Source organism: Sapajus apella, unplaced genomic scaffold (genome assembly GCF_009761245.1).
Source record: "Sapajus apella isolate SASKATOON/1434 unplaced genomic scaffold, GSC_monkey_1.0 scaffold155, whole genome shotgun sequence".
NCBI lineage: Eukaryota > Metazoa > Chordata > Mammalia > Primates > Cebidae > Sapajus > Sapajus apella.
This window is the reverse complement of record NW_022437095.1, coordinates 285,997-306,194: the sequence shown is the minus strand read 5'-3', so window position 1 is coordinate 306,194 and position 20,198 is coordinate 285,997. Positions and strand designations below refer to the sequence as shown.

Here is a 20,198-nt window from a genome sequence, read left to right as displayed (position 1 = left end):
ACACACACACACACACACACACACACACACACACACACAGCTGCTTAGGCCTCCACAGGGCCAGAGTGTTCAGTGTCACTACCTTCTCCTCCACATCTTGTCCCACTGGAGCATTTTCGGGTCAGTATGGGCATGGAGCTGTCACCTCCAAGGATAACAATACCTTCTTCTGGAATACCCTCTTGAAGGACCTGCCAGGGGTGTTCTACAATTAACTTTCTTTTTTATAAGTAGTAGTATGCTGTAAAATAATAAAAAATACAGTAAATTCATAAACCAGTAACACAGTTGTTTATCCTCATGGTTAAGTATTAGGTTGTGTACATAACTGTATGTGCCCATCAAAAAGCTAATCTATCCCCAAGTAGGCTTCATTCCCAAGACGCAAGGTTGTATCATATACATGTCAATAAATGTGGTTCATCACATGAACAGAACTGAAGATGTGATTGTACGTCCTGTGCTTTTATATGACTGGTGGTATGGGTTTGTTTAGACCAGTATCACCACAAATGTGAGTAATGTGGTATGCTGCAATGTCTATAGGCAGTAGAAATTTTTCAGCTTCATAATAGTCTCATGAGACCACCATCATACATGGACCCATCCTTCACCAAAGCATTGTTATCCTGGGACTACAGGAGTGCTAATTTTTATACTTTTTATAGAGATAGGGTCTTGCCATGTTGCCCAGGCTCGTCTTGAACTCCTGGGTTCTAGCCACCCTCCCACCTCAGCCTCCCAAAGTGTAGGAATAACAGGCATAAACCACCACACGCAGCCTCCAAAACCAATTTTTTTAAATTAGCCAGGCGTAGTGGTGTGTGCCTGCAGTCCCAACTACTTGGGAGGCTGAGGTGGAGAATCACTTGAGCCTGGGAGGTTGAGGTTTCATTGAGCTGAGATCACGCCACGGCACTCTAGCCTGGGTGACAGAACAAGACCCTGTCTCAAGAAATAAAGATTGAAACAGATTGTAACACTTTGGGTAAAATAGGAAATTTTCCAACTATTCAGATACAAATAGATGAACAAATTCAAAGCTTGATGAAAAGTGAGGATTTATATAGTAGCCATCCACAAAATAGTTAGAGAAAAGAGGCTTCACAGTGGAAAAGCCTGAACCAGGTGGTCCAAGCAACCTCAGTGATGGTGAAGCCTGCAGCACGTGGTGTGAGATGAGGAAAGCAGTGTCGCTCCCACAATACTCCTGCCAAATATGCCTGCCCTGGATCTCCCCATGTGGAAACATCGGCCACGTAAGTTAGGGGACTGGACAGTGCACCTGCCTAGAATTACTTCACACAGCCTGCTGTTGTGAGAGTTGTGAAACACCCAGAAACTCGCTCTGGGCAGAGGGAGGCTGAGAGCTAACCACTTGCTCGCAGCGTGCCTGTGCAAACAGGACCCTTTTGCTACAGAGTATGTAATCGGGGACAGCTGGAGAAACTGGAACAGGGCCTGAGCTGGGATAGAAGGAATGTTGGTTTTCCGATTTTGATGGCTACGTTGTTTAGGGAGGAAATATACTTAGAAAGATGGTGGGGGAGTTTCCAAGATGGCCGAATAGGAACAGCTCTGCATGCAGCTCCCAATGAGATTGATGCAAAAGGCGGTGATTTCTGCATTTCCAACTGAGGTACCTGGTTCATCTTACTGGACTGGTTGGACAGTGGGTGCAGCCCAAAGAGGGTGAGCTGAAGCAGGGTGGGGCGTGCCTCATGTGGGAAGCGCAAGGGCCTGGGGAACGCCCTCTCCCAGCCAAGGGAAGCCATTAGGACTGTTTCTTGTACTCCCGCCCAGTTACTGTGCTTTTCCCACAGTCTTCACATCCGGCAGACCAAGATATTCCCGCTGGTACCTGCAACTCCAGGGCCCTGGTTTCCAGCACAAAACTGGGAGGCCATTTGGGCAGACACCAAGGTAGCTGCGGTAGTTATTTTTGTTTTTTTCATACTCCATTGGTGCCTGGAACACCAGTGAGACAGAACTGCTCACTCCCATTCATGATTTTCGGATGAACAATCCTCTACTTTATGGCAGAAGAAAGCTTTAGGATGAGGACACATACATTATGTGTGTCACTTAAAACTTTCAAATAATCACAAACGGGGCTGAAGCCAAGGAGCCAAGTGGTCTGACTTGGCGTGTCCCACCCTCACAGACACCAGCAAGCTAAGATCCTCCATTGGCTTGAAATTCTCGCAGCCAGCACAGCAGCCTGAGCTTGACCTGGGATGCTGGAGCTAGATGGAGGGAGGTGCGTCCGCCATTGCTGAGGCTGGAGTAGGCAGTTTTAACCTTACCGTGTAAACAAAGCCACCAGGAAGTTTGAACTGGGCTGGCCCACCACAGCTCGGCAAGGCTGCTACAGGCAGACTGTTTCACTAGATTCCCTTCTCGTTGGGCAGGGCATCTCTGAAAAAAGGCAGCAGACCATCAGGGCCTTATAAATAAAGCCCCCACCTTCTTGGGACAGAGTACCTGGGAGAAGGGGTGGTTGTGGACACAGCTTCAGCAGACTTAAACTTCCCTCCTTGGCATCTCTAAAGAGGGCAGCAGACCTCACAGCACAGCGTTCAAACTCTGATAATGGACAGACTGCCTCCTCAAGTGGCTTCCTGACCCCTGTGTAGCCTGACTGGGAAACACGTCCAAGCAGGGACTGACAGATACCTCATACAGGAGAGCTCTGGCTGGCATCTGGCAGATACCTCTGTGGGATGAAGTTACTAGAGGAAGGAACAGGCAGCAATCTTTGCTGTTCTGCAGCCTCCACTGGTGATATCCAGGCAAGCAGGGTCTGGAGTGGACCTCCAGCAAACTCCAGCAGACCTGCAGCAGAGGGACCTGACGGTTAGAAGGAAAACTAACAAATAGGAATAGTTTCAACATCAACAGAAAGTACATCCACTCAGACCCCATCCAAAGGTCACTAACTTCACAGGCCAAAGGTAGATAAATCCACAAAGATGGAGAGAAACCATTGCAAAAACGCTGAAAATTCCAAAAACCAGAATACCTCTTCTCCTCCAAGGTATCACAACTCTTCGCCAGTAAGGGAACAAAACTGGATGGAGAATGAGTCTGATGAATTGACAGGAGCAGGCTTCAGAAGGTGGGTGGTAATAAACTTCTCCAAGGTAAAGGAGCATGTTCTAACCAAATGAAAGGAAGCTAAGAACCTTGAAAAAAGGTTAGATGAAATGCCAACTAGAATAACCAGTTCAGAGAAGAACATAAACGACCTGATGGAGCTGAAAAACACAGCACAAGAACTTTGTGAACCATACACAAGTTTCAGTAGCCGAACTGGTCAAGCAGGATATTAGAGATTGAATATCAACTCAATGAATAAAGTGAGAAGGCAAGATTAGAGAAAAAGGAGTGAAAAGAAATGAAAAAAGCCTCCAAGAAGTATGGGATTATGTGAAAAGACCAAATCTACATTTGATCAGTGTACCTGAAAGTGACAGGGAGAATGAAACCAGGTTGGAAAACACTCTTCAGGATGTTATCCAGGAGAACTTCCCCAACCTAGCAAGGCAGGCCAACATTCAAATTCAGGAAATACAGAGAACACCACAAAGATACTTCTCGAGAAGAACAACCCCAAGACATGTAATCATCAGATTTCACCAAGCTTGAAATGAAGGAAAAAGTGTTAAGGGCAGCCAGAGAGAAAGGCTGGGTTACCCACAAAGTGAAAACCATTTGACAAACAGTGGATCTCTCAGCAGAAAACTCTACAAGCCAGAAGAGAGTGGGAGCCAATATTTAACATTCTTACAGAAAAGAATTTCAACAAGAATTTCATTTCAGCCCAAACTAAGCTTCATAAGTGAAGGAGAAAATAAAATCCTTTACAGATAAGCAAATGCTGGGTGATTTTGTCACTACCAGGCCTGCCTTACAAGTGCTCTTGAAGAAAGCACAAAACATGTAAAGGAACAACCGGTACCAGCCACTGCAAAAACATACCAAATGTAAAGAACAGCAATGCTAGGAAGAAATGGCATCAACTAACGGGCAAAATAACCAGCTAGCATCATAATGGCAGGATAAAATTCATATATAACAATAATAACCTTAAATGTAAATGGGCTAAATGCCCCAATTAAAAGACACAGACTGGCAAATTGGATAGGCAAGACCCAAGGCCGGGGTCGGTGGCTCATGCCTGTAATCCCAGCACTTTGGGAGGCCGAGGCGGGTGGATCACGAGGTCAAGAGATCGAGACCATCCTGGTCAACATAGTGAAACCCTGTCTCTACTAAAAATACAAAAATTAGCTGGGCGTGGTGGTGCATGCCTGTAGTCCCAGCTACTCGGGAGTCTGAGGCAGGAGACTCACTTGAACCTGGAAGGCGGAAGTTGTAGCAATCCACGATCATGCCATTACACTCCAGCCTGGTGACACAGTGAGACTCTGTCTCAAAAAAAAAAAAAAAAAAAAAAAAAAAGGTCACAACCCATTGATGTGCTGTATTCTGGAGACACATCTCACATGCAAAGAAACAAATAGGCTCAAAATAAATGGATGGAGGAAGATTTATCAAGCAAATGGAAAGCCAAAAAAAGCAGGGGTCACAATCCTAGTCTCTGATAAAACAGACTTTAAACCAACAAAGATCAAAAGAGACAAGAACATTACATAATGGTAAGGGGATGCAACAGGAAGAACTAACTATCCTAAATGTATATGCACCCAATACAGGAGTACCCAGACTGGTGAAGCAAATTCTTGGAGACCTACAAAGAGACTTAGACTCACACAATAATAGTGCAAGACTTTAACACCCACTGTCCGTATTAGATCAGTGAGACACAGAATTAACAGGGATATCTAGGACTTACACTCAGCTCTAGACCAAGCAGAACTAATAGACATCTACAGAACTCTCCAACCCAAGTCCACAGAATATACATTCTTCTCGGCCCCACATCGCACTTACTCTAAAATTGACGACATAATTGGAAGTAAAATACTTCTCAGCAAGTACAAATAAATGGAAATCATAACAGTCTCTCAGACTCCAGTGCAATCAAATTAGAACTCAGGATTAAGAAACTCAGTCAAAACTGCACAACTACATGGGAACTGAACAACCTGCTTCTGAACGACTACTGGATAAATAACGAAATGAAGGCAGAAATAAAGATGTCCTTTGGAATCAATGAGAACGAAGAAACAAAGTACCAGAATCTCTGGGACACATTTAAAGCAGTGTGAAGGGGGAAATTCACAGCACTGAATGCCCACAAGAGAAAGCAGGAAGGATCTAAAATTAACACCCTAATGTCACAATTAAAAGAACTAGAGAAGCAAGAGCAAACAAATTCAAAATTTAGCAGAAGACAAGAAATAACTAAGATCAGAGCAGAAATGAAGGAGATAGACAAAAAACCCTTCAAAAAATTGATGAATCCAGGAGCTGATTTTTCAAAAAGATCAACAAAATAGACTGCTAGCCAGACTATTTTTTGTTAGATGGAGTTTCGCTCTTGCTGCCCAGGCTGGAGTGCAATGGCACAATCTCAACTCATCACAACCTCCGCCTCCTTGGTTCAAGCGATTCTCCTGCCTCAGGCTCCTCAGTAGCTGGGATTACAGGCGTGCACCATCATGCCCTAGCCACACTATTAAAGAAGAAAAGAGAGAAGAATCACATAGATGCAATTAAAAAAATTGATAAAGGGGATGTCACCACCGATCCCACAGAAATGCACACTACCATCAGAATACTACAAACACCTCTATGCAAATAAACCAGAAAAATCTAGATGAAATGGATAAATTCCTGGACACTTACACCCTCCCAAGACTAAACCAGGAAGAAGTTGAATCCCTGAACAAACCAATAACAAGGTCTGAAGTTGAGGCAGTAATTAATAGCCTGCCAACCAAAAAAACTCCAGGACCGGCCAGGCGCGGTGGCTCAAGCCTGTAATCCCAGCACTTTGGGAGGCCGAGGCGGGTGGATCGTGAGGTCAAGAGATCGAGACCATCCTGGTCAACATGGTGAAACCCCGTCTCTACTAAAAATGCAAAACATTAGCTGGGCATGGTGGTGCATGCCTGTAATCCCAGCTACTCAGGAGGTTGAGGCAGGAAAATTGCCTGAACCCGGGAGGCGGAGGTTGCAGTGAGCCGAGATCGCGCCATTGCACTCCAGCCTGGGTAACAAGAGTGAAACTCCGTCTCAAAAAAAAAAAAAAAAAAAACTCCAGGACCAGATGAGTTCACAGCTGAATTGCACCAGAGGTACAAAGAACTGTTACCATTACTTGTGAAACTATTCCAAACAATAGAAAAAGAGGGAATACTCTCTGACTCATTTTATGAGGCCAGCATCGCCCTGATACCAAAATCTGGGAGAGACACAACAACAAAAGAAACTTTCAGGCCAGTATCCCTGATGAACATCAATGCGAAAATCCTTGATAAAATACTGACAAACCGATTCTAACAGCGCGTCAAAAAGCTTATCCACCATGACCAAGTCAGCTTCATCCCCCGGATGCAAGTCTTGTTCAATATATACCAATCAATAAACATAATCCATCACATAAACAGAACCAAAGACAAAAATCACGATTATCTCAATAGATGCAGAGGCGGCCTTAGACCAAATTCAACAGTCCTTTATGCTAAAGACTCTCAATAAACTAGGTACTGATGGAAAGTATCTCAAAATAATAAGAGCTGTCTATGACAGACCCACAGCAAATATACTGAATGGGCAAAAACCAGATGCATTCCGTTTGAAAACTGGTGCAAGACAAGGATACCCTCTCTTAGCACTCCCATACAACATAGTATTGGAAGTTCTGGCCAGGGCAATCAGGCAAGAGAAAGAAAGGGTATTCAATTAGGAAAAAAAGAAATCAAATTGTCTCTTTTTGCAGAAGACATGATTGTATATTTAGAAGACCCCATTGTCTCAGTCCAAAATCTCCTTAAGCTGATAAGCAACTTCAGCTAAGTCTCAGGGTACAAAATCAATGTGCAAAAATCGCATGCATTCCTATACACCAATAACAGGCAAACAGACAGCCAAATCATGAGTGAATTCTCATTCACAATTGCTACAAAGAGAATAAAATACCTAGGAATACAACTTAGGAGTGATGTAAAGGACCTCTTCAAGGAGAACTACAAATCACTGCTCAGTGAAATAAGAGAGGGCACAAACAGATGGAAAAACATCCCATGCTCATTAGGAAGAATCAATATCATGAAAATGGCCATATTGCCCAAAGTAATTTATAGATTCAATGCTATCCCCATCAAGCTACCATTGACTTTCTTCACAGAATTGGAAAAAACTATCTTAAATTTCTTGTGGAACCGAAAAAGAGCCTGCATAGCCAAGACAATCCGAAGCAAAAAGAACAAAGCCAGAGGCATCGTCCTACCTGACCTCAAAGTATACTACAAGGCTACAGTGATCAAAACAGCATGGAGCTGGTACCAAAACAGATATATGACCAATGGAACAGAATAGAGGCTTCAGAAGTAACACCACAGGAGAATCGCTTGAACCCTGGAGGCGGAAGTTGCATTGAGCCAAGATCGCACCACTGCATTCCAGCCTGGGTGACAGAGTGAGACTGTGTCTCGAAACGAAAAAAGAATTAAAGCGCTTCATTGCAGTAGCTAAAGTGTGTAGGGGGACCCTGGGCTAGATGTCATGTGTGCTGGCAGAGGGGCTCAACCAGGGACCCCCAGGTGAGGTGAAACTGTCCTGTTGAATGCTCAAGTTGGGAGAGTTTTCAGTTGTTGGTATGTTTTGTCAGGTTAGTAATCTAAAATGGTCAAATTGCTAATGTGCAAATTTATACTACTTACTAAAATGTCTATTTTTAATTATTCTTTTAGAAGTTAAGATCTAAGGAACAACAGCTCAATTTCCAAATATTATCAGAAAATAATGTCTTCAGAGTAAACAATCTGCTATTAAGTAAGTTTGTCTTGTCCATAGTAGTATTTATTGTCAGTGCCAAAAAATCAATTTTGGCTAATATAGCAACTAATCAACATTTGTCATATTGAGCGAGGTAAGGGCAAGTAGGAAATCATGAGTTGGGTTTTCTATTTGTTTCTGCTGTCAAGACTTACAATTTTTTCTAAATGTTGACTTCTTACTTATGAGGATGAGGAAGGAGATGTTTTCACAGGTATGTTTGAAATTCTTCAGCCAGGAATTCACATTGGGTATCCAAGCCCATTTGTATGCTGACAGTTCTGACCAAGCAAATCATTAATGCTGATGTATATTTTTGAGAAAGCCACTTCAAGAAATACTTAGGAATGGCTACAGTGACTTTGGGAGTCCGAGGCAGGAGGATTGCTTAAATCTAGGAGTTCCAGACCAGTCTGGGCAACATAGTGAATCCCCACCTCCCCCCCTCCACAAAAAATTTAGCCAGTCACGGTGGTATGTGCCTGTAGTCCCAGATACGTGGGAGATGGGAGGATCACTTAAGTCCAGGAGGTCAGGGCTGCAGTGACCTGTGATCACACCACTGCACTCTAGCATGAGTGACAAAGTGAGACTTGGTCACAGAAGAAAGAAGTGGTTAATATGGTAAACTTTATGTTACATATATTTTACCAAGATAAAATTTTTAAAACTAAAGCAAAATGGCCAACTTACAACAGAGTAATAATTCGAGGCCTGATATTCGCCCCTTACGTGCCTAACCCTGACCTCAAATGATTAAACCCTTGAAAAGGTCATTGTTTACAGCTGTCCCTCAGTGTCAATGGAGGAGACAGGTTCTGGGACCCCTGCGGATACCAGAAAGCGGGGGTGGTCAAATCCCTGATACAAAATGGCATAGTGTTTGCAAATCACCTGTACACTTCCTTTCTTATATTTTAAATAATTTCTGGATTACTTGTACCTCATACAATGTAAATGCTATGTAAAAAGTTGTATTACATTGTTCAGTCAATAATGATAAAAAAGTCTGCAAGTTAGGTATAGATGCAGTTTTTTTTCATAAATATCTTTGATTCATGGTTGAAGCCACAGATGGGGAGTTCACAGATACAGAGGGCTGACTGTGTTTCCTTTTGACAAAAATAAATAAAGCTTTGTGATAGAGAATGAAGAAAGAAACGGAAACTTGCCCCAAAACAGCTTTGTCACATTTGCGAAAGAGTAGTTTTTCATGCTAAGGGTCCTGTTTGAAATATATTTTGTTAGTCAACTTAATTTCCTTACATTTCTTTAACTGGTTATGAACAATTGGGAAAATTTTTAAATGAGAATGGCCGAATTAAAGAACTGGCTTTGGTATTATGGCATAGTGGTTAACAAGACCTAACTTGTTAACCATAGTGCTATTTCATTGATGAAATTTTGTGTAGGCCTCTCGTGGTGGCTCATGCCTGTAATCCTAGCACTTTGGGAGGCCAAGACAGAAGGAGCACTTGAAACCAGAAGTTTGAGACCAGTCTGAGCAACATGATGAAACCCTGTCTCTACCAAATAAAAACAAAAAAGGCAAAAAGGACCAAAAATTTTCCAGCCCAAGTGGTGTGTACACCTATACTCCCAGCTACCTGGGGGTTGAGGTGGAAGGATGACTTCAGCTCAAAGGCAGAGGTAACAGTGAGCCAAGATCATGCTACCGCACTGTAGTCTGGGCGACAGAGTCAGACTCTGTCTCAAAAAAAAAATTGTGTAGATTGGGCATGGTGGCTCATGCCTGTGATCCCAACACTTTGGGAGGCCCAAGCACATCTTACATGGCCATAGCAGGAACAAGATAGGATTACTTGAACCCAGAAGTTCAAGATGAGCCTGAGCAACATATTGAGATCCTACCACTGGAAAAAAAAAAAAAAAAAAAAAGGTCAGACATGGTGGTGCACACCTGTGGACCTACCTACTCAGGGGAGGCAGGAGGATGGCTGGAGCCCAAGAATTTGAGGTTACAGTAGAGCTATGATTATACCACTGTACTCTAGCCTGGGCAACAGAACATTCTCATTAATTAAATTTTGTATCTTAGAATGTGATGTATCTAGGACATTTTAATGTATGATATCTATTAATGTGAATTCACAGTAGTAAACCAAAAAATTAAAACCATTAAAAATGTAGTTTTGACAAGTTGTTTGTTAAATCCACACTTACCCCATCAGTTGATGATGAATTGAAATATGTAACCTATTAGTTCTTCATGTTTCTAAATCTGTTCTCTAGTATGAAGGTAAAATTAAAGAATGGTTATATTTTCCTCATTTCTTTTGTTTGGTGATTTGTTGGGATGATTTTTAAGTAAAAATCCAAACTTAAAAAGATTGGGTGACCTTAATTATCATAATTGTATTTTTTCACCCTAGCTATCTGTTTTCTAAGCCAGGTATAGGCCTACTCTTCCTTAAATTGCTGTTGGGTAAATATTTTAGGTTCTGTGGTCTTTGTCCAACCACTCAGCTCAAAGCTGCTGGAGACAATATTTAAACGAGTGGTGGTGGCCCTGTTCCAATAAAACTTTATTTACAAAAACAGGCAGTGTCTGTGGTTTGCTAGCTTCTGTTCCGAAGTTAGACATTTTTTTTGCAAAAATTTGATCCCTATGTTTTCTACTAAGAAAGAGGATCCAGTTTGCTAATGCAGCAGGTCTGAGAGATGTAACAGCATCACAGCATTTAGATGTCTTGTGTGTTCATAGTGGTAGTAATTGCCTCATGATTCTCTAGTACATACTTGCTTTTCAGAATGCTTTCATGTTGCAATTTGCAGTGTTGGTTTTACTGTCCCCATCTACAAATGGCAGCACGGGCTGTTCCAAGTCCTCCTTTTCCTCGGAGTCAGTACTGCCCTGAGCCTCCAGCGCTGCTGAGCTCCCGCCCTGACAGCCTCTTCTTTCTCTGCAGTGTGTATTCTGGGCACCAGTCCATCCTGATCCCACCCTCTGAGCTGGAAACCAACCCTGCCTTGTGGCTTCTTGCCGTGAGTCAGTACAAAGTCCGAGACACATTTTGCTCCTACTCCGTGATGGAGCTGTGCACCAAGGGGCTGGGCTCACAAACAGAGTCCCTCAAGGTAAGCAGCTCCCTTGGCAGCTCAGCGCCCCGCAAGCCTACAGGGACTCATTTCTAAGAAGGCACATCTGTGATTTGGTGAATTTAAAACAATCCTCAAAAAAAAAAGCTTAGGTTTATTCTAACGTCACCTGAAGCTTACAAACTGCCTTCATACTAATTTTTTTTTTTTTTTTTTTTTTTTTTTGAGATGGAGTCTCGCTCTGTAGCCCAGGCTGGAGTGCAGTGGTGCGATCTCGGCTCACTGCAACCTCCGCCTCCTGGGTCCTGATTCCAGCAATTCTCCTGCTTCAGCCTCCCAAGTAGCTGGGATTACAGGCATGCGCCACCGTGCCCAGCTAACTCTGTATTTTTTTTAAGTAGAGACAGGGTTTCGCCATGTTGGCCAGGCTTGTCTTGAACTCCTGACCTCATGATCCACCTGCCTTGGCCTCCCAAAGTACTGGGATTACAGGCATGAGCCACCGCACCCAGACATGAAAATAGTTTTTTTTTTTTTTCTTCCCCAAGATGGAGTTTTGCTCCCGTTGCCCAGGCTGGATTGCAATGGCACGATCTCGGCTTACCACAAACTCTGCCTCCCAGGTTCAAGTGATTTTCCTGCCTCAGTCTCCAGAATAGCTGGGATTGCAGGCATGCACCACCACGCCCAGCTAATTTTGTAATTTTAGTAGAGACAGGGTTTTTCCATGTTGGTCGGGCTGGTCTTGAACTCCCGACCTCAGCTGATCCACCCGCCTCTGCCTCTGCTTCCCAAAGTGCTGGGTTTACAGGCATGAGCCACCTGTCAAAGCATGAAAATGTTTTTAACGTGAATATTTCCCCACAACCACAGACAGCAACGAGCCAGAATGTAAAATTCTTTCAATGTCTGTCATTCCACTGGGTCTACTTGAAAGATCCTGAATTTGTTTTTTGGTTTGTTTGTTTGGTGGATTCGGTGTTCTGAAGTGTTCAGTGTTTAGAAGCTCTTAGGTGGTGTTATCTTTATCTGATATTGGTGTTTAAGAAGGTAGATTTGAATTTAACCACTCATTTATTTTTCTCTGGAGACCCTGATTTGTAGGTCTGGACCCTGAGCTAAATTTGTTCTATGATTAACAGTGTTGTGTTTTGTTTTTTAATAATTGCCATTATGTAAGATTAGTAGCATTTCCCTTCATTTAAACCAAGGACATTTTGACAGGTGTATCTTCATAGTAAATTAAGTAGTCCTTAGCTCCAAGTAACTAAGGGGAATAATCATAAGAGGGAATAATCATATGACCAGTTTTGATTAGATTTCAGTGCTGACTGTGTACTGTTTGGATGTATGTATGTCTTTGTATATACATAGATTGTATTTGTGTTTGTGTCATCTACACAGATAAATAGCTCAGCGGTACATTTATCTGTCCTGCATTTTGTCTTCCTGATGCGTTAGGCTTGATCAGAAAAGCAAAATGCAAGATAACTTCATGTAACATAAATAATTGTGCAGTCATTTTAAGTTTTGTATTTATATAGGAAAAAGTTACAAAATATTATTCATGTTCACCTGTATTGTATTAGAAAGTGAGTACATTTTCATGAACTTCCTGTAGGCACGTGTATAAATAACCACAATAAAATAGTAATGACATAGTTGAGAGTCACTAAGCATTTTATATATTCATTTAATGCTCACAATAGCTCTCTGAAATAGGAGCCATTATTGTCTCCATTTTAAAGATGAGGAAAGTTATGCCACAGAGAAATTAAGCTACCTTTCCAGCTTCTTACCTTGAATGAACCTGGAGCCAAATTTAGAATCTCTGGCTTCAGACCTGCTGTTGCAGCTGCATGCGGCTCTGCCTCTCAGACATGCACACGTGTGAGTATGTAATTTGAATTACGCAGCTTGAGTTTTTCCTGGTTAACTCTGTGTGTGCAGTCATGTCTGTGCACTGAGAGCAAATGCAAAGCTAGAGCTGTGTCTCCTCATCAGGATCCTTATCAGTTGTCCGCATGCCAAGGCTACCTTGAAAGGTCTCCAAGGACCTGACAGTTGCGGTTTTGGTGGTTGCCCTCTTAGTAGCTCTGGTTTCCACTCCAAGACATGGTCATTCACGGTTCACCTTCACATTCACGAGCCTATTGCTAGCTGCTTTTCCTTCCACTTGGCCCAGGCAGAGCCAGGTTTTACCACAGAGCAAGCTGTGCTTAACTCCTTGAAATCCCTGTATGAGTTTTGCTGTTGTGCTCAGCTGACTAAATTTGGTGTGGAAGCTGAGAGATGTTCTTAATCTTATGCCTACTGTAGAAACAGACACGCTTGAGAGTGAGAATTTATCTGTGACCTTCTCAGTGTAATGGGACATAAATGGAGCACTGTCTATATGAAGTCGTCTAAAAAATTTAGTTTTATATTCCTATATATTAAAATGTAGGTTTTCATGCTGGGTGTGGTGGTTGGTACATGCCTGTAGTCTCAGCTACTTGGGAGGCCAAGCAGGAGGGTCTCTTGAGCCCAGGAGTTCAGCTGCAGCCTGGGCAATATAGCAAGACCCCATCTGTTTAAAATACGTAGCTTTTTCCTGTTTCTCTCCAGTGTGTGTTCTTGTACACCCATGCCCACAAGAATGTATCAGATGCCTCTCCTTTCCCAAACTGCTTTCAGTCGTCTCATCCAGGAAGCTGCTTTTCCTCAACCTTTCTCCTCATCACAGTTATGTGGCTCCAGGTGGCTGTTTGAAGCATGTTTATAATTTCGTTCTTAATCATTTCAATAAGCTGTGTGAATGTTTTTTTCACCAGCACCCTGGATTTGTTAACGAAGTGGACACAGGTTGTATAGCTGTGTTGAGTTTTCCAGTGTTTATGCAGGGATCCGAGTGAATGAATGTCTGGCTCACTCCAAGCTCAGCACATGGGGGCTGACTCAGTTTCTCTGTTGTTATCTCCAGGCTCGAGGGCTGGACTTGTCCCGAGTGAGGACCTGTGTGGTCGTGGCAGAAGAGCGGCCTCGGATTGCACTCACACAGTCGTTCTCAAAGCTGTTTAAGGACCTGGGCCTTCACCCGCGAGCTGTCAGCACCTCCTTTGGCTGCAGGGTGAACCTGGCGATTTGCTTGCAGGTGAGATTCGCCGCCATCACAGGCACTGAGTCGACAGAGTGGCTTCAGGGGGCGGGCACAGCACAGACTGTCTCCACCTGTCTCCCTCAGCTGATGCTTAGCTGCTTTCAGAAGAGATCTTTCAGTCATGCTTGCGATTGGTGCACATCTCTGTTTTTTTTTAACTACAGTCTGCGTTCATATCCATTATTCATAACAAGCATTCATAGCACTTACTCTGTCCTAGAACATTTTAATTTTTATGACCGGAGGAGTAGTTTGTCCAGACCCCTGCTGTCAGACTTGTTAAGGTTTAGGTACTAGACAGATTGAGGAACCTGTCTCTTGAAGTACTTCGTCTCATGTATGTGGACAGTCTGTAGGAATTACTTATGTTGAGCAGGTTCTGGGATTTCTGCTGCAGTAGCAGTTTAGAAACAGCAAAGCTGCATTTCTGTGAAGCAGGTGTAAGTGAGGATGCTCTAGTAAGGCCACATTAGGAGTGGCTGGCCAGCCCCAGGCAGAGCTGCAGATTTGGCTCCTGGAAGAATAAGGGCTTCCTTCTCAGCAGGTGCTGCTGAGGCAAATGGCTGGTGCCATCACATCCGCCTCCCTCTCTGCCCACCCCCGTCCTACTTGCGATCCCAGAGTGATTGCTCAAGTTGCTGCTGGGTGAGCCTCCAAAGGTTCTTTCCGCCCTTTTTGTGCCTGTCTAGGTGCTTGGAGTTGGCCACTGGGTCAGAGGAGGGAACCTCCTCTCTTCCCGAGATCACTTCAGAAAAAGTAGCTACAAAAAGCTTTATTTAATTTTCTTTTTCTTTTTTGAGACAGGGTATGACTCTGTCACCCAGGCTTGAGTGCAGTGATGTAATCTTGGCACACTGCAGCCTCTTCCCCCACCCCCAGGCTCAAGCGATCCTCCCACCTCATCCTCTCAAGTAGCTGGGACTACAGGTGCTCACCACTACACCTGACTAATTTTCCTATTTTTTGTAGAGATGGGGTTTCATCATGTCACCCAGGCTGGTCTTGAACTCCAGAGCTTAACGATCTGTCTGCCTTGGCGTCCCAAAGTGCTAGGATTACAGACATGAGCCACCACACCTGGCCTTTTTTTTTTTTTTTCCTCCTATATGTGGTGTTCCTTGTTTCTGTTTTCCTTCTCTTTTAATTATTACAATAGCTCCATTTTTAAGAAATTATAAATTGCCAGATTTCTCTCAAGAGTCAGGTAAACCTTGTCCTGTGATTAAAATTAACCTCTTCTAAGAGGTCATCTTAAGAATTAGATTTATCTCACCAAACTAGTTCTTAAAACATTGAAGTTTTCTCTCCCTTTTCACCGTTTTCTGTTCCTCATAAACGCTTATCGCCATCTATCCCATTGGGGAAATAGGAAATGCAGAAATCTGCCTCATAAATGAGTTCAGCAATAGTGTGATGTCCCATTTGCCTCGGCCCCCCAGCCACGGGGACCCTCGGGCAAGAGCAAACCCTTGATTTATGAGTGATGGGCACTGGCAGCGCAAGGCTGCTGCTTCTGGCCTTGTCTCTTAAAATGCTGGGGCGGGGGTCAAAGGAGAGAGCAGTTGCTTCAGTGCTGACTAACACTTGGCACTGTGCACCCCAACAGCTAACAGAGCTCTACAACCTATTGTGCAGCACTTATATGATGCCCCTGACAGAGTACATAAATTTATTTTCCTCTTTATTTTTCCTTTATTTCTATCCACCTCGATCCAAAAATGTTTTCACATGGTTTACAAGGAAGGAGTATGCACAGTAGAAGAAGATAAAATATACTAAAGACGAACCAAAACATGGAGGTGAAAGAAAAAAAGCGTGGAAAAGGGACGGAGTGAAGAACAGAGTTGGGGTGCGGGTGTTTGACGCAAGGACAGAATGAAGAACAGAGTTGGCGTGTGGGTGTTTGCTGTGAGGGAAAGGGCCAGAGTGAAGAGCAGAGTTTGAGTGCGGGTATTTGCTGTGAGGCGTCTGCAGCGTGCCACCGTCCTTTCCTCGGCACTGGGGCGGGGCCAGACACATGGTGGATGTTGAATGAATGTGTGCTGTGAGAATGTTGAGGACCCTTCTGTATTCTGAGTAGCAAATAGCAGTAAGTATGTTCTTGTACAGAAGACAGTTTCATCAATATGACCACTAAATCAAAATGCAGTATTGCTAATCATGGGTCATGGTGCTATTTTGCAATCTTGGCAGTATCTTTAAGCATTTTTGTACATGTTCAGTTTTCTACTTATGCGCCCTATTCACAGCTCCTTTCAGTCAGCGTTTCCTTGTCTGAATAGTATTGGAAAATAGTTGGAAGTATCAACGTGTCTACTAGCAGGGGGAAATTAAATTTGTGTACAAAGTAGTGCACGCTTACTCCCCTTGCCAGAACCTTTGATGGCAGGTGTGCCTCAGAATTAGGCTTACTGGCTTTGTGAAAGGTGACATGCACAGATGCCATGCATGATGCCACAGCTCAGTATCACATGTGGCAGTGTTCCTGCAGCAAGGAGGGCAGTAGACCCAGGTGTGAAGGGGCTCATGTCAGCCTAGGTCAAATTTTACTACAAAGAAATTTATGGGGCCGGGTGCGGTGGCTCAAGCCTGTAATCCCAGCACTTTGGGAGGCCGAGGCGGGTGGATCACGAGGTCAAGAGATCGAGACCATCCTGGTCACCAAGGTGAAACCTCGTCTCTACTAAAAATACAAAAATTAGCTGGGCATGATGGTGCCTGCCTGTAGTCCCAGCTACTCGGGAGGCTGAGGCAGGAGAATTGCTTGAACCCAGGAGGCGGAGGTTGCAGTGAGCCGAGATCGTGCCATTGCACTCCAGCCTGGGCAACAACAGCAAAACTCCGTCTCAAAAAAAAAAAACAAAAAAAAAACAAAAAAAAAAAAGAAATTTATGACAAAGTTTGTGCCACGATCAAACATTTCTCATAGTCAGTGAGATGGCTGGTAAGCATGTAGATAATTTTTTCAGGAAGTGAGTAATTCTTAGTACAAGTAGGCAGTGAGAAGCTGGAGTGCCATGAGCACAGGGGGACATCCTGGGGGCAGGCGGTCGGGAACGCTTCAGCAGAGCACAGCGAAGGGCTGAAGCCGTGCAGAAGTCCAGTGAAGGCAGCAGTAAGCGCAAAGGCTTCAGGCAGAGCTGGTCTTTGGAAACATTCATTTTCTAAAAATTTTGCAGAATTAAACATGATGGTGACAGCAAGCAGAGCGGGAGAAGCCCTGGATCCAGAGACAGAACCAGCTTCTCACTCCTCAGCTCCCCAGAGCCCAGCACACAGGACATGCCTGATACGTCAGATGTACAAACCACACTGAGCTCTTATGAGTGGTGATAAGGAAAGCCTGAAGTGTTTTTGAATTTTGTATACATTGGATTTATTTTTCTTTATAAAAAAATATTTACTTTAGAAAACAAAATCAGGATAGATACATTAGCTTATAAATAAGTGACACTCATAAACCCATCTTCCCCAAGATAATCACAATCATTTGATGTAAAAAATCAAAAACACAAAAAATTAAGATATTCCCAAAATTCCAAACCTCGTACCTAAATATTTAAATATGTGACAAATTTAGTTTTCAGTTTGAAACAGCAGCATTGCGAGCGAGTGTGGAAGCAGGGACATGTCTGCTCTAAGCTGATGGACTGCGTCCTAACAGCATCGGCTTCTCCACTGGAGCCCACATGCCCCTGCACCCCCGCACCCCGGCAGGCCTTCCTGACTGTGCGCTCCGGTGGGGGATGCCTGATGGAGGGAGGGAAGAGTTTTATCTGAGACACCTGATGGAGTGAGGGAAGAGTTTTAGCTCCAGGAGATAGGGAGCAAACTCAGCAAAGAACATTGTACACAAGAGAAGGGGAGCCTCACCCGTGTGCACCAGGGCTCAGGACGTGTCAGTGGCATCGCTTTCAGAAGGGCTCCTGGTCTTTGGGGAAAGCAGAGCAGCGCGGTTCATGATTTTTATTACTGCAGGACTTAAAGGCCTCACTGGTGCTACTGAGCAGTGCTGCATCAAGGGGAAGCCACATGCAGTGTTACCAGTGCCGACCTGGCACCTGGACAAGCACTTTTTAAAACATATCTGACACACTAAATGTTACAGGTATACAGATATACATTGGGGGTTTGTTTTTACTTTGCAAAAATCATCTTCATCAGTGGCACTCTGGTCCTCCCACCATCCAGCCCCAAGCATCTGCCTCCCCTTCGTGCAGTGTTTCCTAAGCCACTGTCTTAGGCAGTCTTCCCTGTTCTATGGTACAACCCTGGCACAAGTGACCCTCCTGCCTCAGCCTCCCAAAGTGGTGGGATTACAGGTATGAGCCACCGTACCCGGCCAGGAACACGGTTTTACCAAAGAATCTCTGCGAGCGTCCAGTGCCATCTCACATAATCACATAGTCACTTCTTGATGTTGCACACATTTCATGAAAGTACTGATTCCCTTAGCTACCAATCTGTGGGTAAATACAATTCACATTAGAGAAATTAAACACCTACTTACTTGACTAGAGTCTAGTCTCCCATGGAAAATAACTTGGCATGTTGATACACGTTGTCCCAGCTAAGGAAGGCAGTGCTGAGATCATGGGAACCATATTCTAGTTACCCTGCACATCAGCCAGCTTCCTGACCTATAAGCATTGGAAAGCTCCTTTGGCAATTTGAGACCTGTATGTGGTTTTACCCATGGCAGAAGAGCCAGGAGGAAGAATTTACCATAAAAAATGATAAAGGAAAAAGTTTCTGAACTTTTTAAAGAATGTAAATGGTAGTATCTGGTTTGTAAGGTGGATGAGCATTCCAAGGTTTCACCAAGCTGGGGTTTCTAGGCCTTTGTATTCTAATGAATACAAAACCACAGGCCCCTGGCGTCTGAAGAGGGAGCCCTAAAAGTGGATCCATTTTCTCTGAGGCACTCAGGACCTTTAGTGTGCAAAAGGCAGGGGCTCCTGAGGGCTGGAGAGCTGGAAGGTGAGCAGGAGAGCCGCTGGCCACCCCTCCAGGGCAGCCTGGATCACCGAGAGAGCCACACCCCTCCAGGACAGCCTTGATCACCCGAGAGAGCTGCTGGCTACCCCTCGATGGCCCGGATCACCCAACAGAGCCACTACCTACCCCTCCAGACCAGCCCAGATCACCCAAGAGAGCCACACGCTTGCCGCTTCAGGGCAGCCCGGATCACTGTGGGCACTCCACTCACACTTCAACAATGGAGGTGGGTTGAGGGCATAGCACATCCCTCTGCAGCGTCCTTGCCCTTCACCACGTGTAACATATTTGCCTTCCAAAGGCTGGAGGTGAGACTGAAGAGAAGAGAGAATCAACCAGTTACCTACAGAGCCGGCAGCAAAGCGGTAGGTGAGAAGAGTCTCCCACTGTTTGGAAAGCTGACCTCTTCAGCCGTAAAGCATAGAAGACATCCAATGTCAGTGCTCAGACCCAGCATCTAGATCCTGCCCACTGGCTTGTCAATTCTGGGGGTAAATGTTATTTAATCTTTACTGTTCTTTTAAACACAGTCTTCATTGTTCAGAAAACACTATTTGTGTTATATAATCAGAAATTAAAAGAAGCAAGAGAACTCAACTCATGTTTATGAGAGGACATGGCTGCTAGAAGGGTCAGTAAAAGAGACACGTTGGAATTATCAGAGGCTTTGAAGTGGCTGCGATAGGTGAGCAGGAAGTCGTTGAAAAAGTATACAACATCTTTGAAGAGTTGGGGGGTGTTGCACAAAGATAACTGTGAAAAAACTGAAATGGAAATACTGGAAATGAAAACTGTCGTATTAGAAATAAAATTCCCATGGTTTAATAGGAGAGTAGACACAGCAGAGGGAAGACTCATTGAATGTTCATGGAAGTCTGATCAACAGAAATTTCCCAAACATAAAACAAGGAGAAAAGGCATGAAAATACAGTGGAACAGAGTGTCTGAGGCCTGTGGGACGTCAGTGGTCTACCTGCAGCGATCAGAGCCCCAGAAGGAGTGGGTGAGAGAAAACAGGCAGGAGAACAACTGG

At 44.0% G+C, this 20,198-nt stretch overlaps 1 protein-coding gene across 7 annotated transcripts in view; it reads left to right on the top strand.

Moving 5' to 3' along the window:
- The window catches only part of DIP2C (disco interacting protein 2 homolog C), a 183,871-nt gene that overhangs the window by 128,099 nt on the left and 35,574 nt on the right, over positions 1 to 20,198 (top strand). For all 7 annotated transcript variants that reach the window (XM_032266148.1, XM_032266146.1, XM_032266147.1 and 4 more), the window contains 2 exons: positions 10,899 to 11,067; positions 13,991 to 14,161. In XM_032266148.1, coding sequence (XP_032122039.1) covers positions 10,899 to 11,067; positions 13,991 to 14,161 — 340 coding nt within the window. The remainder of the gene's footprint in view (positions 1 to 10,898; positions 11,068 to 13,990; positions 14,162 to 20,198) is intronic.